Raw genomic sequence first — 24,734 nt, forward strand, 5'->3', positions numbered from 1 at the left:
ACAATATGTTCTACAACTTCACATCTCACTCTCACTGTAAAATAATCTATTCTTCCCCACCCTTTCTATTTCCTACCTTGAGTCTCTCCTTCCTGCTCCCTTCCCCCTCCCCCTCCACCTAGGTGTAACACTGCTCTCCCTTTTTATATCCTCCCTATAATAAAAGATTTCTTACCCTTCCTTAGGGAGGCCTGGTGATGGTCACAATTACACAGGTGGTGATGGTCACAGTTACACAATAACAAAACATGCATTGCTGTCTCATAATGATTTTACTTCTTAGTGTCGACCTTTGACAGCATGTGCAGACAAGTAAAAAAACCCAAAAAAAAACCTGGCTTTAGGCACATTCTCCGGTTTGCGTAAGTCCTTTTCCTCTTACGCTCTTCAAACCCTGAAATAAGTGCAGTGCCCGGATAAGATTAAACATTATGTTACACTACAAATATGGACATAGTTACATTTGAAGCCACGCGGACTCGTGCATTAATTAAAACTCTGACAGACGCAGACTTCTGTCGACGTTGGTCACAGTGATTCAACTATTTTCATACTATGTCCAACGTAAAGTCACAGTTTGATCCACGACAGAGTGAAACAAGCTGTCATATGCAGATGAGGATGGACCACAAACTGTTCCCTCACATATTGTGAGGGCTCAGGTTGCTTTAAACTATTTATATTTAAAACTGCGTATTATGGAAGCCAATAGTTCTGTATCTAACTCGGTCATCCTTTACGATGATTGATGATGATCAAGGAGAGAGATTTTAACTGTGACTCAGTCACACTGCAATAATCTGATCAATGATCTGATCAAGTCAACCTGTTACATTGTTTATTAATGAAGGCGTTTCAAATTAAAAGCGAACTTTATCATTTTCACGGATTTCAATGACATTTACAAGCGTTGGGAAAACTCCATGTTCCGTGATTTCTAGACAGCCCAAAAAAAAAATTACATTACCGCCTCCTTTCCTTCAGCCCGCCTTCATTCACAGACGACGCGGTTTTGTTCTACTTACGCGTTCAAGTTCAAGTAGAATTTATTTGCCATTTGCGGTGAAAAGAAACCACATTGGAATATATGTGCAAAAATACACCAGTGAAAAATACACCAGTGAAAAATACACCAGTGAAAAATACACACGCGTGGTGGGTGTGTCAGCAGCCTGGACCGGAGAATACGCATAAGAGAGAATTGCGTAACTTAAAAAAGCATTTAAGTCCAGTATACTAATAGTGTTAATAGTGTGGAAGTAGTCTTACTCCATCTGGGTGTGCGTCTGAGGCTGTGATCACCAGGTTATAATAATCCAGAGACTCCCGGTCCAGAGGATTTTCCAGAACCAAATACCCAGAACTGCAAAGAGCAAAACAAACAGATTTATGATCAACACTAAAAAAGCACAAACTGGTTTCAAAGAAGAAAACAGAACAGACTGATCTACTGAGAAAAGTATTATGTGGTTATTTAGGCCCATACAAAACCTTCAATACACCATCATTAATCCCAGAAACAACTATTGATCAAAGAAACTGTGTAAATTTCTTTACACAGTTTCTTTGGAAATCATACACTGGAAGATTATTTCAAGAATTAAATAGAAACGTAAAAACAGAAGCAGCAAATTATGCCAACTTCTTATTATAGCCTGAGAAGAAATGAAAACTTCAACCCGTCTCAGACTTCTGACCAATTAAAAGTGAAATCCTTGATGTTTCTGTGATGGTTTACAAAAATGATTAAAGCCTTTTTACTTTTGGCCACTTTCATGAATTTGAAACCATCAGAAACGCCTCGCAGTGAGCGTAGAGCTGTTTGTGAAAGAAAGACGTGAGAAAGATTAAACTCAACCACGTATTATCTTTTCATCAAGAAACAATATCACAAAAAACCTGACCGTTCTATTTCAGTATTTCCTTTAAACAGCTGTGATTAGTGTAAATGATCTATCGTCTATTTATATAGGCACATGTGAACAAACAATATAGCAACTTAGCTGAATATTGCCTTGTAATATTTGTGTAATCTGAACTTTTTTATGTTAAGTGTGTTAAAACCCCAGCCAGGGAAAATACAGACATGTACTGTATTTGGGAACATTTAGAAAACAAACAACACAAACACCAATAAAACCTAAAAAGAAAACTCTTAAAGCTCTTAAAGATTGTGTTCAACACAAATCATTAAATATTCACATAATGCATGAGGTAAATCTCTGCAGTTCATTTTACTGGCTGTTGCTATTGATTTCTCTGTAGCAACTTTTTCTATACTCACTCCTTTGGTTTTGTGCTTTAAATCCCCATTTGTCTGTCACTCTTCTGCATTCTTTCCTTCCCTTACTTGTCTTTTATCTATTTCCAAACCTTTACTTGTCGCTGATCCATCTTGTTTTTTTTCCACCTTCCCTTCTTAGTATTCCTCCCCATGCAGAGGCAGTCCCTCATCACACTTTTATTTGTTTCGCTCTTACACTCCTCCTCTCTTGAGAAATGCAGACATAATCTAAACCCAGCCTTAGAAAATGCATATTTAATGAACAATAAATGCATAAATACAACAAAAGCCCTTGAGAAAGAGAGAGAGAAAGAGATACAGAGAGAGAGAGAGAGAGAGAGAAAGAGAGACTGTGTGTGTGTTGACAGAAAGTTTTCCTCCTTCAAACTTATCTAGTGCAGTATTATCCATGTCCGACTGCAGACAAACTATATACAAACATCTAATTTCCCCAGTCAAGGTGTAAGTTTAGCATTTTGAAACCATGATCACTGTCTGAAATCCTAACACTGGCTGTTTACTAAACAGAGAGAGATTTCCCTTTCACTTCACCTGTTGGCTCTCATACAGTAGTTTGACCTAATGTGGTCACCTTGAGGTCCAAATCTGGCCTTCCTTTTGAGTTATTTAACATTTACCCATTCTGATAGTGTTTTACAAGTTTTCCGTTCATGTCACACACACATGAAAACCAAATAATATTTGAAGAAGTTATAGAAATTTGAATGTTGGCAGTTTTTCAATGTACATAAAGGAGAACTCAGGCCTCAAAAGTTTCCAAAGGTTTGTAATCTACTGGAAAAGCCAGGTGAGCAGCAGTAACTAAAGCTGTGTTTTTGCATTAATCAACCCAACACCCTAGCAATGGTTGTCAATAGTAGTTTGAACCATTTTAATGCAATTCAAATCCACATCTAATACCTTTGCGTTCATTTAGAAACGTTTAATTTTTAGGGGGCGAACTCCACTCGTATTCCCATAGTGGAGTACGCAAATGCCATAAGAGGCACATGAATAAAAATTTAAAACAGTGCAAAAATATTAGAAACTAAGATATAAATCGACCAGCAGTCAGGAGCCTCCATACATTACCACAATTTACACATATTTAAGGCAAATATGACAAGAGCAACATTGTTTTGTGCTAGCCAAACGTGCGGTCAAGCCGTTGATGACTTTTGCCACTACGTACTTGTATTAAAGGGGATTTTCAGCTTTGACAAACATAAAAACAACATACAGAACAATACTTTAGTAGAAGGTACAGGTACACGGCTTCAGGTTAAATGTCTGAACGGGTACAGAACTGTGATAGGTTTGGAAACCACTGCTGTATCGGATGAGCTGACGTGTGCTTGTCTTGTTTATGAGTCAATGTGCTGCTGTGGCACAGACACAATGGATTAACGTCTTAAATATGTGTTTCAAACAGCTGACAGTAGTTATGAATTACTCGGCTGCTGCTGCTGCTGCTACAGAAAAAAACTAACTTCCCGAAGCAGCGTCTGTCCAACTCGTCATCAGAATAGATGCTTAAGTAGCCACGTGTTTGACTTCAAAAACGTGTGAATGGCTAAAGAAAGCTGATTTGTCAATCAGCTGTTAAATACCCACCTCTGAAACATGGACACCGCTCTGCACTAAAACCAGACGTTTTCAAACACAAAGGGGCGGGTTCACTAAGATCTGAAATAAAGGGTGGTAAACAGGTGTGTCTCAAATTCTTTTGGCGGCGCCGTTAGCTCACCTGCTGTGGGAAATTCACTAACATTGTGCCACTAGTAGGCGCGCGTATTGACGTGGTTGAGACCGCCCGATTTAAATGAACATTTTGCTCGTTCAATGTGGAGAGGTGAGTGCACAGAAGCACACAATTACATTTGAAAAAGTTCAACTGGAGGCACAGGGTTTTACATTCTATAATGTAAAAAGCAACACAAACAAATTTTTTTTTTTTTTTTACAACTTTAAAATCTAACCTAAAACCTACATGTTTTCCCCCTAATTTAATGTGGGTGCTCCGCTAGGTCCTGTATCTTTGCTCTTAAAACAGGCAGATTTGGACAGAAACCGTCCAATTGATCTGTTGATGCCATTAATCTGAGTTAAAGCAGCACACTCTTCTGTGTGTGTGTTTGCACCTGCCTGTGCATTTTCAGCGCATAAAACAGTCACCACAAACAGTTCCATTTTTGATGAATTGCATTGCGCCCACTGCATTCATTTATTTGCATTTCCACCCACATCTTTTTGCTCCTCTTGTGAGATCCGCCTACTTTACATATTCTTCAGGGGGAAACGCGCTAAATGGATCATGGGTGCATTTTTAAACTGTACTTGATGAACAAAATCCTTTGTGATTCTGATTGTGATGTACAGAACACGCGCAGTCCTGATTCCCTGGAGTTTGCACCCCTTATTAGCGCATAGAGTGATGTTTGCACACATTTTAATACCCCTAAACCTTGATTGAATCCGCCCCAAGGTGTACCATTTTTAAACATCCGATACTGTTATTTGAAGCATGGAAGTGACTTTTTTAAATGACTTTAATTAGTATTATTTAGTCTAAGAGTTTTGTGCTTTTGGCTTTTTATTGCTCTTTATATGTGATTTGCCTTAGCTAATCACATATACTGTATATGGTCCAGGAAATTACAAACATTGTACAAATATATATAGCTCAGCTTGATCTTTACAAGAAACTTTTTTGGTTTGTTTTTTTTTTCAAGAAATGTTGTTTGCATTTTCAAAAAATAGTGAAATGCATGCAACATTGGAGTTAATACTCACTTCTGTTGGAGAGCAAAATGTCCATAACGGTCTCCACTGTAGATTTTATAGATTATCGGGTCCTTCTCTCGATCAACTGCCTTCACAGAAAAAAAAAAAAAGAAAAAAAAAGAGAGATCAACACCATTGATTGAGGCACACTTTAATTAGCTACTACTACTTTCCAATAACAAGGTAAATCCATGCATCAGTCAATAAAGCAGCAGTGTATGAACTAAGAAGCTCACTCTAAGCTTGGGCTTTGTTTACACCGAGCAAATAGCTCTGTCACACTTTAAAGCACACATCTACACCTTCTGGTCACTCTTATCTTATTAGTATCTGAGCATTGGGATGTCTCTCTAGGTTATTCTATAGATATATGTCATTACACCGGCACATGAGATTTCACTCCACTGCACAATAGGAGTAGCCTTTATTACTAACAGAACAATGAGCTCTGCCTCTCTCCCGCCCCTCTTTGTCCAGTGCTCCCTCAATGCTTTAAAACATGTCTCATCCCCCACTCAGGTGCAACACTGCCCTCTTTTTTTTTTTTCCACATGTTCGCCCCTATACAGTTTTTAATACCCCTGGTGAGGATTTTTCAAGAAAAGTATGCATCACATGTAGTGACCACCTAAAACAATGAATACAGGCATGGGGAAAGAAAAAGTTTTTTTTTTAAATAAGAATAAAAAAACAGAAAGTTACAGAAGCATACCGGTCAAGTTTTGGATTTCAAAATAAGGGAAATTTTCTGGCGCCCACTACGAGCCGTCCCGCCCGCTCAACCAAGCTCCAGTATCCCTTATATTTTAAGATAGGTGTACAAGAAATCTAAAACACCCACTTGTCACATGTGATTAGAATCTGACCTTTATTAACATTGAAATGCTGTGAACATTCCTTCTAGGGCTGGACGATATGGACCAAAACTCATATCTCAATATATTTCCTCAAAATGGTGATATATGATATTAATCATGATAATTTTGTCAAATAAAGTCTGACCAGAAAAACAATTCTGGGTTAAAAAAAATTATGTAAACCTCTTGTTTACTGAAAGCTAGCTCTGCTGCTCGGTAGAGTAGCAGTGGATCCTGGTTGCCTTTATTTAATGCACACGGAGCTCTTCTTCTCTCCCTAATGGCGTCTATGAAACAGCAGAGTGGGAACTGTCGCCCCCTATGGCCACAAATCTTTTCGGGCCACGGTTTTAATTTATCATCAGTCACGTAATTTCAACATGGCGGCGCACAAGGTAAAGTAGTCCCAGTTTTAAAAATTAATAAAAACAAATATGGCGCAAAATAATGCGTTTTGTGAGACATAGATCTTCCAATAAGCACATTTCAAAGGTTTTAGACCACATTTGAAAAAAAAACGGTGGAGGATCCCTTTAAGTAGAAGTATGTGTTAAATACAGGAGTGAATCATTTATCTGCCTATTTTTTTATACTTTATTGCAATAATTAACAAAAAAAAAGCCCTCGTCACAGACAACTGTCTTCAGAAGTACATGGAATTTCTAAAAAAATGTGTATACAAAGAGAACAAAGAACAAAAAAAAAAAGAGCAAAACTTTTTAAAAATTACATAAAACACAATGTGGGATAAATAAAAAGGAAAGTCCCTTTTTGTCACACATCTTTTGATGCAATTATGTAATTGTGTAGTCTACTATACAAACGTATCTATAACAAAAAAACTTGTTTCTGTTATGATGTTATGTCGTAAATAAAAGTATCTCTCCATCTATAGGTATATATCTATCTAGCAAAAATTAATGTCTTGAGCTGTTCTTTGGTGTGAATAAACTGACATTTTAAGGATAATATATTCAATAAGATGTGCATTTTAATTTTTCATCCATGATTCATACTTTTTTCTCATCAAAAATTAATAAATATTACTGACAAAATAATGTTTTGCAATTTTTTGTATATACAGTACATACCGACCTGGTAATTCCAAACCAAAGATCTAGTCATGGCATCCAATTACTAAATCGAAAACAAGCCACAAAAGGAAAAAACGTTTTTTTAAACGATCATGGGGCGTTCAGGGCATTAAATGAAACATAACAGTTATAAGCATCCTCTGTCATTTCGTGTGTAACCGTCTAAAAAACCATTTGGTGACAAACAAAAGGCTTTCATTAACGGTGGTTTCATTGCTGCAGAACGAGTGAGAGCTTGTGATGAGTGTAATATGTGACCGCAGGCTGTTTAGAGACTGTGAAGGAAGCAGCTGACAGTAGAGATTGATACTCATGCTGTACGTAGCACTGGTGTGCTAGTGTACCTGCAGATTAAGCAGTGTAGCGCCTGTCCTCATGGCTTCGCTGATCTCGAGGTTGTATTGTTGCCTGGGGAATTGAGGAGGGCTCTGGTTGTTGGGAGGCAACACTTCGATATAGACTGTAGTAATGGATGACCTGGAGACAGAAAGAGACCGTGTGAAGAGCGAAACAAATAATAAAGCATACACAGAGACAGATAAAAAAAGTAAAGGGGTGTAAAATGGCCAATAAAGAGCTGTGCAGCAGACCATTGTTAAAGGAATGAGAGCAGGTAAAGATCACTGGGAAGCAGGGTTGAGGTCAGTTCCATTTTTCAGCTACAATTATATTAGCCATGTTCAATTACAATTGCAGTAACCAGCAGTTTTCTCCAATTACAATTCAAATACAATAGTTTTTTATCCTCAGAGAGTAAATTACAACTAGTATTTTTGCATTTACTGAAGAAATCGCTGGCCCGTGTAAGCAAATACATCCATCTATTTTGCAACCCGCTCGCTCAAAACAACATTATTTTAGCACACGTTAGCAACAGCTGGTTTTAACATTAGCTGGTTTTAACATTAGCTAGTTTTAACGTAAGCATTAACGTTAGCATTAAAGTTAGCACTAGTGTTAGCATTAGCATAACTTAACATTGACATAAGTTAGTATTCACATTAACATTCGCATAGCATTAGCCTAGCAATAGCATTAGCACAAGTTAGCATTAATGTTAGCGTCAATTGGCATTAGCATTAACACTAACATTAACATTAGCATTAGTCTAGCAATAGCATTACTCTAGCTTTAGCATTGGCCTAGCATTAACATTAGCTTAGCATCAACCTAACAATGGCATTAGCCTAGCATTAGCACTAACCTAGCATGAGCACTAACCTAGCATTAGCTGAACATTAGTAATGAGCTTTAAAAAAGGTGGAAAAAGTTTAAATGCGGTGAAAAAGTGCCTACTGCAATTACATTCTCAATTAATAAATTTCAATAACAATTAATCACAATTACTTGGCCTGAAATTATGTAAAAAAAGTTGACCTTCCTCTTGTGTTAGCTTCCTGTTAGCATCTCTTATGATAACAGGTCCTAATTCAGCTGTAAAATACACTAAAAACATTCCTATCTATTGGTGACCTTGTTAGGCTTCATAATCAATGAAAAATATAAGTTTTAATAATTTTGGTGTGGACAACTGAGCCTTTTTTGTGTCCATATACTCTTCAAAGTCAATTATTTTTAAATGGTAAAATGTGGGAAAGCTTGATATGAAACACATTTGAATATTTGTTAACTACATATGTGTAGAACTGTACATAAAACTGTAACATGGTTACTCATTTTTGCGTCAAATTACAATTGATCATTTTTTGAAAGATTTTCATGGCAATTACAATTACAAAGTCAATTATCTAAACTCAATTACAATGTAATTATGATTACAACAGCAGAATATTTTTTTTAAATTACAATTATAATTATGCCATAATTGTAATTAATTATCAATTATAATTGACCACAACCCTGCTGGGAAGGGAAGTGACTAAGGAAAGTAGGCAAAAACCGCAATACCAGAGCAAAGTGGCCATTACAGAAGGTAAATGTGATCTGGCCAGTGTGTGTTTGTTTATTATCCCTCCCTCACACTGTGTTTAACTAATCAATAAGAGTGTAACGCCTGCAGTGTGAGTGAGAGGAAACCTGCTGCTGGGCTTTTACTTAGGACTTTGTGCAGTGCTGAAGGTTTCTATTGTGTGTCGAGACAAAACGTTGTCAATGGTTCATTCATGTAGAGGATGGAAAAGCTTTACTGTAGGGAGGAAGAAAAAAAAACCCAACAACTCTCGTCTTTGTCTTCATTATGGATTTAAATAAAAATAGGTCTGCACAGAGTGGCAATTTCCTGTCTGGACACTCTCCTCTGCTGTGGTCTTTTAATGTAAAATTAAGGCTCTTATTATGCCCCGTGGTACATCTAGATTCACAATTTCATCTATTACATGAGCTCAAGTCCACAGGACTTTTATTAACTTTAGAGTTATAATTCAAATAGAGAAAAGGATGAAAAGCACCCTGTGAAACGACTGAAAATGAATTGAGCAGTGCTTCCCTTGAACTTACAATTTAGGTGCTTTGAGACTTTTCTTATTAAATATAATATAACACCAGTATTTCCAGGAAAAAAACAGATTCCCTTTTTGTTTTCTGAAATGTATTGGTGTGTTAAAGCAGTGGTTCCTAACTTTTCTTGTCTAGTGTACCCCTTGAGCCTTTTTGTCATACCATGAGTACCCCCTCACTCATACGTGTTCATGATTCTCCAAAAGTAGAACATAACACAACTGAATATTCAACGCATTAATTGAACAATGAATATTCAGGCATTATCTTCTTATTTAACTAAAATTAAAGATATAATCATGTTGCTTTCAAGGCAATAAAAATGATAAATTTAAGAAATAATATTATAATAAACGTTTGTATTATCAATAATAATGTATTATGATTATATTGTTATTAAATAAAAATAATAGTTGAAGTTAGAAAAAAATAAAAATAATAAGTAATATAAATAAATAAATACAAAAGAAATAATTAACCTGCCTATATGTAACTTTTATGACATTTATCACAAACGGAGCTTCTTTGAATATGTCTCCTTTAAACAGGTATTTAAATTTTTTTAAAAAGTCATAGCGCACACGTACCATTTTATTGACGAACTTATGAAATGACTGAGAATAGTTTTTATTATCTTGGAAATAAATTCCTAATTTTTCCACGTACCCCTAGGGGTACATATACCCCTGGTTGGGAAACCCTGTGTTAAAGAGTAACTAAACCCCAAACACACTTTTTTCTGCTGAACACATACGTATTTGGGTATTAAGTAGTGCTGTTTATTGATCCTAGTCAAACTTTTAACATTGTAGTAAAGGTATTATAATTTTGCGTATTTAGTTGTAAAATGTTGGAGTCAATGGCCTCTAAGTATTGAACGCCGGCTATTACAATTGAATTATTGCTACTGACTGAGACGGATTCTTTGGATTATCGTGCGTTACCAACTTTCACTGTTGGCCCCACCCCTCCTATAAAAGCTGAGAGGAGGAAGGAGGGTTTCCTCCAATCACAGCCCTCAGTGAGCACTGATTGACAGCCTCCATGCTCCGTGCGTTCCTGCGGTGATGTTTTTGACTCTGTGCTTCTATAAAGAGCAGATTCTATCTGTGTATGTACAGACAGTGTGTGTATCCCCGTCTGTTTTTGCATGTGCACAAATGAGCATGCAGTTCTCGCAGCTGTGTGTGTCTTTATGTGTGTGTGTGTGTGTGTGTGTGTGAGGCGGTGTTCTGAGGCTCATGGTGGGAGTAGATCAGGGACTGTTTGTGAGTAATATAGGGTCTGTACTGTAGGGCTGTGTGTGCTGTGTGCTTATGCTTGTGGGCTGTGTATTGTGTGCAGGCAGTGCTGGTAGTCACTGCCAGCGCTGAGTGGGCGTGTCTTACTGCGACAGGAGTAACGCCCATAATCGAGGCATTTTTTTTTAATTTTCCCCCTAGTGGCAGGTCAGCAGAAAGCAGGGGTTTAGTTACACTTTAAATACTGAGAAAATGATTAGAGGTTAATGTATCACCTAAATGTATTGGGGTGAGGGGAAACCATTCGAGGGGATCTTCTTCTTTATCTACCTTGAAGTGATATCAGCTGAGCCCTTTCCACTAAGACGACCAGTCTCAACCAAAATAAATTAAATTCATCCAAAGACACAATAAAGCTTAAGAAAAATGAACAGTAAACTACACATAAACAAGTAAAACCCTGAGAACCCACAACTGTTATAGTGTAAAAAAGATGGCAATCTAATGTGCATTTTACATCAGTTGAGGCTTAAAGATGATATCTGGAGTTTCTGAGAAATCTATGTTTTTGTATCATTCTTTTAAAATGCAAAAAAATACCTAATTAGCTGTTTACTATGGTCTACTGCTGGTGGTCATTCATATACAGTACATTAATGTATATAAGTCTAACCTTCATCCTATAGACCCCTATACAAATGGAAAACATCGCCGAGTGTGCCCAGCCAATAGGCTTCAACTTCCTGTTTTTTGAGACTGTCAATCAAAGTAAATGCAGAACTGTGCACGGAAACCAGGTCGCGCATCACAACAGCAAACAGGTAAATATGATTATGGCTCTTACCTGACCCATAGACCTATATCAATGCAACCCAATGTGACCTTATTATGTTCCGCAATGCGCAAGCAGAAAAGTAGAGGCGTGGCTTCTGGTAGACAGGGAGAGGCAGTGGGAGAAAGTGGGCGGGACATCGAGACGTTTCTCAGAATCTCCGGATAGCAGCTTTACACTCACAATTTCTGGCCCAACAGACGACATTCTATCTCACCGAGTTAATTAACAAGAGAAAACTGTGTGGTACATATGTTTAAAACTTATTTTTGCTCATTATAGGAATCCTACAGCTGCAAAGATTAGTCAATAAATGAAATAATTAATAACGATTTCATGATGGAACATCCTCTATGTCACTGAGCTGCTATAACCACCACATGAAAATGTCACCTGGAGCTTCACTAATTAACTAAACCAGTCGCATGTGTGCGAGGCAGCAGCTGTTAGCGTTCAAAGGCAGATTTTAAATATCTGTCAACAATTCAGTTATTAACATATTGCGCCTACACAGCATGGAGGTAATATTGTTTTCAACAATGATTAATTGGCTCCATAAGTGATAAACTGATGTTTGAAAATGCAATTTTTGCATCAAGTCCAATTCTTCGCATTAGAGTGAAATTCAAAATCTGGTATTTAATTCAGTTTTTGAGATAAAATTCAGATATTTCTCAATCATCATCTACAATGACTAAAATGTTGTCATTTTTTACATTGAAAATGTATTAGGCAAAGTATATGTTTATGAAACTGCTACAGTCAAACATTTGAAGGCACTGTAGGCAATTTTGCTTTGTTGATAAATTGCTGGATCATTTGTGGAGGACAGCCTGGGGATATGCTGTAGCAAGTTTGGTGTCAAATGAGTATAAACTGTGAAAATCCGAGTGATGACTTCATCATTTGCAATTGGTTTAGAAGTATAAAAGTGTGTTGAGCACTGGGGCGACATTTTAGGGAAAGTTGCAAATCTGTAGCACACGTGGTTGATTTGTTGCACATTTTCAAAATTTAGAAATTGAGATGCTTGCTGTAGTGCATGGAAATGAACCTTTGTGCAAAATTAGGATTAGGAATTCCTCTGAAGATGAAGACGAAGACGACGAAGAAGAAGGATGCACGATAACAACAGGTTCCAGCAGGAGACAAATGGGAATCTTTCTGTGTGGAGTTTGCATGTTCTCCCCATGCTTGTGTTAATTTTTCACCCACAATCTAAAAACATGTATTAGGTTAACTGGAGTCTCAGAATTGGCCATAGGAGTGTTGTCTGTGTTGGCCCTGTGGAATAGAAACCACTTGTCCTTAGCGACCCTGTTTATAATAAAAAAAAAAAAAAAAAAGGCTGCAAAAAAAAAATGGAAATTGGAAATGTATATAAACATAAGATGTAAAACGAACAAACAAACCATTCCGTTGCCGTTTTGACATTGAATTCCACCCAACATGAATTTCAGGGTATAGGGAATTGGTTTGATTTCCTCCTGGGTGAAAGTGCTATGTTTCAGCGGGGGAGATTAAGTTATATGTTGGATCATGGACTGAGAAAGCCATAGAACAGGGCGTTCAAACAGCTGTCTGCAAAATCTGTTGAAAATCCTCAAAGAAGAGGAAAAACGATATGCTGAAAATGTAAGCTGGAGGAAAGAGTGAAAGCCAGTGTTTGATGGAAACGATTTCAATAGCATTACTAAAGAAAACCACATGAGTGGAGATTCCTCAGTTGTGGCCCTTTACTTATTTCTTTGATATTCCAATCCAACTAAAGTGGCCAAACAAAGGCAATGGCGTTGTTTATAAAATACACCTACGGTGACAGAAATCTGAAAAAAATCAGCCACTGAATGCTTGGAATAACAGATTACTTTTCCCATTGATTGACAACTTTAAAATAAAAACAAAAAAAAGTTTATGTAAGCTGACCTTACGCCTGAAGAAGTCTTTATCAGTGCAGCAGACAAACATTGAGTGGAAACAACTATGCTTCTTCTTCATCATCAAAGACCTTTAATTGGGACGCGTTATGGCTTTGTTCTTTTGAACTTTTACGTTTCTGATGAAAGCTGCATGTTATTCTGGTTTTCTCTCACCACAGACTAACACTTTACGTAACCCTATGATTGATGTTAGTTTCTTTGCGCAGAGTGACACTAATGCTAAGATATTGAAGCTGTCAAGAAATATTACACGGTTCACGTACAGTATTTTCTGTCAAAGCAAAACTTGACCTGATAATCTCAGTATCACACAATAAAAAGTGATGGTTCAGGGAACGTTTGAGTCTAAGGTGGAAATGAATAGTTGGAAATGGTTCATTTGGATCCCAGTTTGTAGAAGAGATTTGTGCAAACCGATGCATATCAAATAAAGAACAACTGCCTCTAGTTTCACCTTTTCAACTAAAACCACGTAATCACACACCAAAATCACTTCACTATGAGGTCTGAAACCATAAAAAAATGGGTTATGAATGATTTTCTATTATGGACACAGCTCATTGTGGGTCCTGACCCAGAGTTTCCACAAATTCGTTGGCAGGGAAGGTTATTGATCTGCCATGCCAGTTATGTGTTGGGCTGCGATAAACAGCGGCTCAGGGGAAATTTGGGGACAATTTGTGAGCCACTGAAACCACCTCAATCTCCAGGGGTTCACACTCGGTATTGATTTGGCAGGTACATGGCTGCAACCAGGAGGGCAGAGAATTCCTGTTTTTGTGGAGACACAGAGCAATTGGGGGGCAAAACAGGCAACTACAAATATTATTTCACCTATTTGAGATATCCTCAAGGCAAAATTCCATCACTATTTTCATGTCTTAAGGTGACAAATATGACTCATATAATCTAAATGACATTTATATAATTTATACCAGTTACTGCCAGTGTTACAAAATCATTTAACTTAAATCCACAGTAGAAATTTCTAAACAGGATAAAATAAATAAAAGAGACGATGGAGAGATTTGGTAGCGATAAATAATCCAGTTTTACCCAACTATTGTAGCCTTTTCTTTGATTTTCACGTCTATCTTTGATAGAACTGCCAACAGCAGCATAACTAATGAAAAAGCCTGCATTAAGTTTTCCCAGGCAATTTTACAACCAACAATTTAACCAATAGTGCTGATTCATTAGTGATTAAACACGTTCTTAGTTATACATTTAGGTCCACACTTTAGCAAATTACAGTTTTGTTTAATGGGTTTGGTACTGAAAGAAATGTACGATAAATAAACATGTTATAAGCTACTTCTTTGCAAAGCATTTTAGGAGGATTTGCCTTATCCAGTATTTAAAGCACATACTAAAACAAAATGCCCATTTGCAGGAGCCAGCAGACAACATGCAGGTTGGACTGCAACACAAAAGTGATCAAAACTTTAGCCCAATACATGTTTCTAAAGCTTCATCAGTCACGTTCAGGAAAAAAACAGCAAGAAGAAAACTTAAAACTTAATAGAATGAAACTTCGTGCCCCTGCAGCTGCTGCATCAATCTGTGTTGGATGAACACGTTCCAGAGGCTGAGCGCTCGATGGCTAGATCAGCGTCGGTTCTGAAATACTGCGCAGTAGAAACAGCTAAAACCCAAGATTAACCATTTAAATTCTCACTTGTGGACATCAGCTGCCAAATCAATGCACAGAGCATTTATAAAATATCACGAGCAGCTGTTTTCTTCGTTATAAATGAGCCCGAAAATCCCAGATTCTTTTTAAATTGCTTCAGAAAGCAGAGATGAAGCACTTAGAGCAGGGCATGGACTATGGAAGCACTTTAAAAAGTCACCTGACTGAGTGAGTGCCTGTGCATTGGAGACGCCCTGAGCATCTGTTCACTTCTATAGGCTGTTACCAACTGCACCATTGCAGGGCACTTAGCATTTAGCATTCCTTCAATGGCTTCAACCTGTGCCTATTCATTACAATCAAACCTGTTGTACAACTGCACGTTTACAAAAATAAACTAAGACAAGAAACATATGGCTTTATAGTTCCATTTTAAACATGTTTAGATTATTTATGTTGGAATGAAAAAGGGCTCTGTGTGAAAATAAGCTGGTTGTTAAGCACAGCTTTGCATTAACAACTACCACCCTCTTTAAAACGGTGCAAATGGTACGACCGGCATTGCACTGTGGATGTGACATAGAGCAGGAGATACACAGCAGCATGTGTTTCCTCAAGAAAGGAAAACCAGGCCATAAACGCAAAGAAAGAAAGGGGAGGGAGAGACGGTGAAATGAGGGGAAAGCAACTGCTTACTCAATTACATGCACTCTCACGCATTTACATGCTGGAACATTCCTTTTGCATGTCAAATCTTAATTGGAAATACATTTATTGTTTAATTTTTTTATTTTTTTTTTGAAGACTGAATTTTGCTGCCACCAACTCTTAAATACAGCCAGAGATTATTTTAATCCTTCTATATTTACCTTTTATTAACCTTTGTACATGTTTGCTTTGTGTATACATAAACTGTAACATATATACATATACATGTACATGTATATATACATATGCACATATACATATACATATATACATATATATACATATACATATACATATACACATATACATACATATATATATATTATTCACCACCCTACCACAAAAATACCAGCTGCCCCTAAATTTTAGCAAAAGTATGCCACAAAAACAATTTTCAATAAACCACTAAAATATAGTACATGTAAAATGACAGACAATAGGTAAAAAGAGATTAAAATTCTATTAAAAATAATTTTTGAATTATTATTATTTTCCAAATACACACACAATACATATCAAACAACTGTATCCCATGCTTAAACTTTCTCAAATATAAATCTAGTTAAAATAAAAAACATTATAAAAATATCTAAGGTGGTGTATTTGTCACTTTGTCACTAATCCTGGATACTTTGTATGTGTAACACACTTTAATAAACATGATCAAAAACTAATTATAGAAAAAAAATAAAATGTGTTTCTGGGGTTTCCGGACATTTGTGATATCATTATGGGGTCACGACCCAAAAATGGTTGGATAAAATAAATATTATATAATAATGCAAGAATACTAGTATAGTACATAACTTATAGTATGGGCCCAACAAAATGTGGTGCTACGCCCATGAGTATACATACAGCTTCTGTCACTTTTGTCTTCTTTCCCATCTTTTCTATCTGTTATTGAATAACTTTAAAAAACCAACGACTTTCTCTTGCAGAAATAAGAGAAGCAATAGCGCAAAAAGAAGTGAGTGGCCACCATACATAGAAAGTCTCTGCCAAACACATCCCAAGGCGGAGCTCTCATCAAAAAAAAGGATTTGAAGAGTCCTGGAGTGGAGATAAAAGGCTCACCTTCTTTGAGGAGGATGTCCGTTATCCATGGCCTCCACCGTCAAAGCAAAGCTCTGTCCCACAGCGAGCTCAGCGTCTGATTCCACCGTAATGACCCCGGTGCTGCCACAAAGAGTTATTATGTATTAGCATGATAATAACACACTCAGCATCATTTTTAGAGAAGAAATGTCAAGGCAAAACCATTTAGGGATAGAAATGACTTGCTTTCAAGTAAATGATCAAATAAGAAATAGATAATATAAAACATTTGCAGCCAGATTTTATGAAAAGTGTAATTATTGAAATGCAGAAGTGGCTGTAAATATCACACTGTGTTGATTTGCTTTAAACCTCATGCCTTTATAAATGAACAGTGACCCAAAATGAGTTTTAATTGTTGTTTTCTGTAGCATGTAAACTATATATTGCTCACTAGACATTCAAATACATCACCTTTCTTTTATTTCTGAATCCAACTACCTCCTTGGTGGGACTACAACATTTTGCTCAGAATGTTATGAAAAAGCAACTATAAAGTATTAAAACATCTGATTTTGTAAATAAGTGGAATTAAACATTATTTAGTGCCTCCTGAATAGATTTATTGTTATAGTTTTCGTTGTATTTTCAGTTCATGTTCTAAATAAGATAATTTCCATCATCATTATTATGATTACAATTTTTAACTAAAAAAATAAACATCATTTTTTAATTTTCCACTCTCTCATGTACCCCCTGTAGTGCCACTGCGTACCGCCATTTGAGAAGCACTGCTTTAACATCTAGCTTTGAACATGCGTGAACACACTTTCTGAAGCTTTTCCATAATTTATGCACGTTGATGGCATATCCTCAATGCACATTAATTATACATAAGTAGCAATCTATAGCTTGGATTTAAATCAGCATTTTCCGAGGTACTACCCCGTACTAGGTCAAGAAACAGTTTGACATTCAAGTAAATACGATTATTTATCCTCTGGAGAGGTAGTCTCTGATTGTTTCCTCACAACGATGCAAAGCAATCAACAGACCTAAAAAAAAAAAAAAATGTGCCCCAAAGTGCTGGATAACTGCTCTCTGAAGTCAGAAATAGACTGTTTTTGGATTGAGTTAAGCTTTTTGTTGTTCCCATAATGTGCTGCTGTCTCACTGATTCGTCTGATTGTCAGATAACGGCGATGACAAACAATCAGGTAAACAATCCAGTTTGTGTCTACAACGCCAATGTTAGTTTCTACTTACCTATTGTTTATAACAAAGTGGTCCTGATCACCAGCCAATATGCGATAGGTCACCTGACCGTTCCGACCAGCATCAGAGTCGACTGCCGTTAGCTTTAAACAAACACATAAACTCTCACTTTAAAGAAGTATGTTTCAGTTTACTAATCATTGGTTTGATGGGACTCACCTGCAGCACAGTCTCCCCCGGCATCATATCAGTGAACAGGTTCACATTGTATGAAACGTTGGGAAACGTTGGCGTGTTGTCATTGGCATCCAACACTGTTATCAGCACGGTAACAGGACTGCTCTGCTGGACGCCGTCTGAGGCAAGAATCTGAAGACACAGATAAAAGACAATGTAACGGGAGCAAAGGGGCGAGTGTTCTTGTAGAAACGGCGATGGTGGCGCTGGTAACGTGGGCGAATTGTGTACTAAATCTGTCCTTGAGATCTCAATATCGTCTGTTTCTTTGTTTTCTCTGAGCTGGCAGTGTGGTGTGGTGGTTTTTCATCTCGCAGTCTATGATCTTTTGTGTTTGAGGATAAAACGGAACAACGATGGAACTCTTTTCTATTTACCAGATTTATTCTACATTCTGTGTACGATGTCCGAGCGTTCTGTGGTTGTACACCTAATCTTTTATTTATGGATTGTGCACACACAAACACAATATCTGATCATTATAGTGAACAGCTAATGCAGATGTCATTATATTAATGCTTATTTTGTTTCAGAATAACAGTGAAATCCTGATCTTTTTATGGATAAAGTTGATCTTGCAACCAAACTTTAGTTTAATATCACATTTCTGACAACGCCAAATACTTTTTTCTTTAGTTTTCAATCATGTTTATTAAAGTCTGTTACAAACACAGAATAGCCAGTTTTAGTTCACAGTGACAAGATAATTTAATACATTTAGCATTTTATTTGAACTAGGTTTAAATTTCAGAAAGTTTAAGTGTAGGATACAGTTGTTTGATATTTATTGTGTGTGATGTGGTAAGGTAAAAAAAATAACACAATTTAAAGATATATTTTTAATCAGTAATGTTATATTAGAAATTTTTAAGGGGACCCCATTTTAATTCCAAGTGACCTCACAAGAGGTCACGACCCCAAGTTTGAAAAAAGACTAACTTAAGCCATTTGGATCTTAAATCCAATGTAAGCAATACTATCCACACATAATAATAATATTAAATAATAATGTGAAATAGTATAATCTCATAATGTAAAATTACCCATTATCAAGCAAAATAGGAAACGACCTGCACACTGGTATGTATGTATATGTATATATATATTTCAGTCCTTCTCTTTCTTGTAGTTTCAATTTTTAAATTGTCTGCAGATGTAAAGCCGAGCCTTCACCATGCAGGTGTGTGTGTGTCGACTATTCTGTGTGTGTTCTCTGCAGTAACTCAATCTACGGTTGATATTGTTGTTGATCTTGTATTCCTCCAGCTTTCGTTGTGCGTCTAACAGATGTGACTTTTCCCCTCCTCTGTTTTGCTGCCTTGGGAAAAACTATTTCCACAAGGTCACAATAATATTCAAGCTCTGGTCAACAGATTCGACAAAAAAAAAAAAAAAAAAAAAAAAAAACAATATAAAAAAACTTTCTTTTGTCCTACTTTTTTATAAAACTGAACATTTTTTCCAGCTTATGATATAAATATTCATCAGATATGTGCGCTTATTTACAGCTACGTGTTTTTAATCTTTATCTTCACTATCACCATTTAGACATTGTTTCAAATTAAATTCACAGATTCATTTTTATAACACAAGACAGGTCAGTCATCTTCACCTTCCTATTTATAAAACTAAACAAAGTCAGTTCTACATTAGGTATCGTGGTGTACAAATATGGAACGCTAAAAGTCAAATAACTGGAAGCTCGTCATTATTACAAATTTTTTTAAAAAAAGAAACTGCAACATTTAATTAATTTGTTTATTTCTGTTTGTTCTGAATCTGATTTATTAATTTTTTTCTCTTAAAACACGTATGAACATGTGGATGTATGTATGTATTTAATGTGTTCTACTTGAATATTTACTTATACTGTATTTATTTTTCTCATACACGGGTGGGGTCTCTTATATTAGCCTCATGGCTTCTTTTATATGTTTCTAATACAATGTTATATAACGTAATCCCTTATCTTGTGTGAAACTAATGAACAAAACTAAATAAAAACAAAACAAAGGCCAACAAACAACTTGTTTCTACAGACTCTGGTAGGGTACATCTTTCTGTAACACTGGTTGGAAAATAAAACTGATGAATGGATATATTATTAATTGAACAAGATCATTTTAAAGCAATACATTGAAATTATGATAAATACTAAGTAAACTACATGTGATGCATTCATTACTGCATTTTTAGGGTGATAGCATCTTACACAGTTGCACTAATGCTGAATTGAGGATTGATGTGATGATAGTTCAGTTTAGCTGTAAATCTGTGTGTGTTCTCAGTGAGCTAATGCTCTCATTTTCAGCTCTCCCTGTGAATCCTTTACATGCAGAAATGTAGAAATGAAGATGAAAAGCTTTAAATTATGAAAACTTTTTTCTCATTCTGGTTTTGTCATTTTTGAAGCTATTTCAACAGTTCTGGGTGGCTAATCTCTACAGCCTCATAGCTAGAAACAATATGCGCTCCCATCCGTTGAAGCAGGCTGTGTAATATCTTCTCAATGTAATGTATTATTTTCCTTTTGAACACTGATTTTGTCCGACAGCCAAAAAGCATCAATATTTGGTCAAGGGTAAACTCAAAAATTAAGGAATGCGCCGATCGATCGGTGCCGATTTCCGATTTATTTTGGGGGATCGGCCGATCTTTGCATATGAAACCGATCTTTTCCACCAATCTTTTCTACCACTGCAGACGTCTTAAAGTCAGTCATAAAGTCAGCCACTGTCCCCTTCTGCTGTGATAAGACTTACAGACCCGCCTACCAGGTCATGTTTGCATGTGCGTTCTGCGTATGCCTCTGTTACACAGGATAACAACAACATCATTGAGGCACGGTTAGCTTAGCATGTCCGCAGTTCGGCAGTAGTACACAGAAAAGACAGCAAAGGATCGCAATTTGTAATTCCTGTAACACGGAATTAAGTCCTGATGGAGCAGCAAACAAAATAAGAAACAACCACACCGCTGAGTGTGGAGCATTTGAAGCTAGAAATCAAGCTAATGCTAAAGCTAAGCTAGCGGGGCAAATAGCCAGTGAAGTGACTTTGTACGCTTGACTAAAAATAAGTGAGAGAACAACTAACCTGTGTCATGTTCATTCAGTCATTACACATTACCTTTTGAAAATGTTACGCATTTCATTATTTAGAATGTTTGACTTCTATGAGCTTTTATCTTGTAAACTGTTGCAGATTATTTTTAGATTGATAGTTTTACAATTAAATATCCACAGAGCTGCTGCATTTGGACATTTTTAAAATTTTTGCACTGCAAGGAAACCTACAACTCAGGACACTTTATAGGTCGTTTTAAGATGTTTTTTTTTTAGTTTGTCTTGTAGATATTTGTTTTATTTTTTTTATCATCCACCCCAAACCCTGTGATTTTCTTTATTTGTTAAACCAAAACTCTGGGGAACACTTTATTTGGGGCAAAGAGCTGAAAACTGGTCTGCAGTGTAACCCGATGAACACATTTATTTTGTTTTTAAAATGTGAAAAATGAAAGACTCCAAAAAGTGATATAATTTAGTATTTTGGACAGCAATGTTCTTTAACTTTTAAATCTAATTTCAGTTAACTACCTCATGTGCAGTTAAAACAACACGTTTGTATTGTGTCACAGGTATTGTTCAATGTTTTACAATAAAATAAGATTGGAGGTCAGGTCAAGCTTTAAAAAAATAAAAAATAATTAAAAAAAAAATCGGTGATCGGCCAGAAAATTGCAATCGGTGCACCCCTGACAAAAATCATGGTTAAGATTCCCAATTCCTGACATTTCTTGCCTTATTATCATACTTGATGTCACACAAATGCTCCAACATACCGTAAAAGTGTAGGAATCCTGCTTCTCTCTGTCCACAGGCTGCACCAGGGTTAAATATCTTCCAATCCCAGATGCAGTTACAGAAAAGATTTGAGAATAACTGTCCAATGAGAAGTCGAGCTGAGGATCACGTCTCTATTAAAAGGAAGAAAAAAAAAACAAAAGCTTTAGACAGAGTGAAAAATACGCAGAAATAATCACAGCATGAGCATTCCACCATTAAGCCAAACGTTACTGAATATTAACTTCCAACGTTGTTTAGAGAAGCTACTGCTGTATTAGTATTTCACTGATATCCTTCTAAATAAATAATGTCGTTATTTAAAATGTAAATCAGCGGTCTGTTGGCTCAGGAGATTACTGACTCAGCTACCTGGTACCAACAGGCCCAAGGTACTGACATATATTCTCCTGGTATATACAGCATAATCAATGACCTCCAGCTCAAACTTAACTTGTTCACTGCAGAGTTCAATGTGGTTGGAATGCAAATCACCACCTTCAAGGCTGAATCCGTTGTTTTATATCAGAAAAGGATAAAGTGCCCAAATAGGTCTTAATCCTTAGTGAAGGGAAGACGACTGTATGACAGGAAACCTCGCAACCATCACTTATGGTTATGATCTTTGAATAATGTGTGAGGAAATGACATCCAGAACTTTAGTTGATAAGCTTCCAGATATAAAACATTTTGATTTGTCCTCCTTTAGAAATGTAGCGAGCACGGCTGAATGGGAACGTTAGTTGGACTTGCGTGAATAACATTCAAGGTCATTTCTGGCATGATATGGACAAAGATTGAAGCAGTAATTCACAACATATCACAATGTACTTTTTTCAACCAATTCAATAACTGACAGATGCGTAAGTAATTAGATAAAATTTGATGGTTAAACGAAGACATTAACACTGGTTACGGGTTTTCTAAATAATAACTAAACCAAATGTTTCAGCTGAAAACAAATATATTTGGTATGAAGTAGTGCTGTTAAAGGACTTAAATGTCAGGCGTTGGACTCGAATGGAAGTATTTTACTTTGGCACATTGTCTTGTAAAAATGACTGCTTTTATTAGATATATATATAATTATTTGTATAATATTTGTTGTTGTTTGTAATTTTTTCAATCTGACTCTGGGACATGCACAAGAATTCCATTGTACCTGTTCTTTTTAATGTGTACATATGGCAATAAACTTTATTCTATATTCTATTGGCTAAAAATGGTCGTTTGTGATGTTTTAGTGGCTTCCTACATCACAAACCACCACTGGTGGCTCCGCCCCTCCAATAAGAACTAGCACCTGTCGACTCGTTAATCTGTGGAGAGTTGGTTGGACTGAGAGAAGTGTAAACAGAGAGGTATAGTGACTGTGTATTAAGTAGGTAGTTAGCATAGCATATATTATTCTTTGGAGATCTTATAGCATAGAATGGGTGTGTCATGTCTTAACTGCTCCAGGAGCCACGCCCATAATCACGGTTCTTCTTTTTATTTCCAGTCAAACCTGAGGGATTAGTTACCCTTTAAACATTCTACTAAAGGAGAAGCATTTCATCTCCTCGTCATCCTCAGATAGTACACGTGTGGTCCTCTTAGATGCTTGGATGTGTGTGTGTGTGTGTGTGTGTGTGTGTGTGTGTGTGTGTGTGTGTGTGTGTGTGTGTGTGTGTGAGCTCTCATTCTAGATAAGGCTGGCTCAGCAGGGTGGGGAACCTGATAATGTCGATGTAGCTGGTGTGGATATTGAGTCATAAATAAACGCGCACTCACACCCATGCACACCCACACACACACACACACACACACAAAAAGGCAATTAAGACCAATCTTCATTGTTGATGCCTAATGCTCGAGGAAATACCAGACTAAGCAAATTGAAAATAACTCAATGTACATCAACAGCCATAAACACACACTCATGGACACACAATAATCCTCCCCAGCTCATCGCCGGCTGTTGGGGTCTTTAACAAAGCAATGAAGCAAAGCTTGTTTTTTGTTAAAATGCCCATGCTACATTTGAACAAAATAAGCTCTTGCGATGCACTGATGACACCAATGCTGCACTTGTGTAGATTCTTACACAGAGGCAATTTAAGACGGAAATTATTTTACTAATCAGGTTCACATGGAAATTAGATAAGAACACTGCAAACAATGCATGCAGGACACAAACCCAGAATGCAGTGGGGTAGAAAAGAACATAGAAATAACTGAATTCACTAATTCTTTGTTGTCTGTATAAACATGGTTGCAATGTAGCATTGCTTTGTTTTTATGATGGTAGCATTTATCTAATAGATAAAATGACATTGTGGGGACCAGGATGCTTGCTGTCTTGCTAATGCTAACATGTAAACCAGTAATGCTTTGATTATTTTAGGGTTAGTGTGTGCATCAAAAGCTTAAATCAATAGCCTACAGTGTCATCAATGAACACAGTGATTGCATCAATTATAGCATTTGTCAAGAAGAGTCAATGAGCCTGTACGTACATATGTTGTTAATGCAATCAAACAGGTGGTTAGCTTAGCCTCTCTTTAGCCTTATGTTGATTACTTGGCAGATAG

General features: G+C 36.6%; 1 protein-coding gene across 2 annotated transcripts in view; it reads right to left on the reverse strand.

Annotated features, from left to right (window-relative positions):
• LOC114481278 (protocadherin-15-like) overlaps positions 1-24,734 on the reverse strand; it is a 225,534-nt gene that overhangs the window by 103,356 nt on the left and 97,444 nt on the right. For both annotated transcript variants that reach the window (XM_028475966.1, XM_028475967.1), the window contains 7 exons: positions 22,161-22,295; positions 18,303-18,452; positions 18,135-18,226; positions 16,908-17,009; positions 7,364-7,496; positions 5,078-5,157; positions 1,270-1,363 (listed from right to left, as the gene is read on the reverse strand). In XM_028475966.1, the coding sequence (XP_028331767.1) occupies positions 1,270-1,363; positions 5,078-5,157; positions 7,364-7,496; positions 16,908-17,009; positions 18,135-18,226; positions 18,303-18,452; positions 22,161-22,295 (786 nt within the window). The remainder of the gene's footprint in view (positions 1-1,269; positions 1,364-5,077; positions 5,158-7,363; positions 7,497-16,907; positions 17,010-18,134; positions 18,227-18,302; positions 18,453-22,160; positions 22,296-24,734) is intronic.

The sequence above is a fragment of the Gouania willdenowi genome, chromosome 19, assembly GCF_900634775.1.
Source record: "Gouania willdenowi chromosome 19, fGouWil2.1, whole genome shotgun sequence".
In the NCBI taxonomy this organism is placed as follows: Eukaryota; Metazoa; Chordata; class Actinopteri; order Blenniiformes; family Gobiesocidae; genus Gouania; species Gouania willdenowi.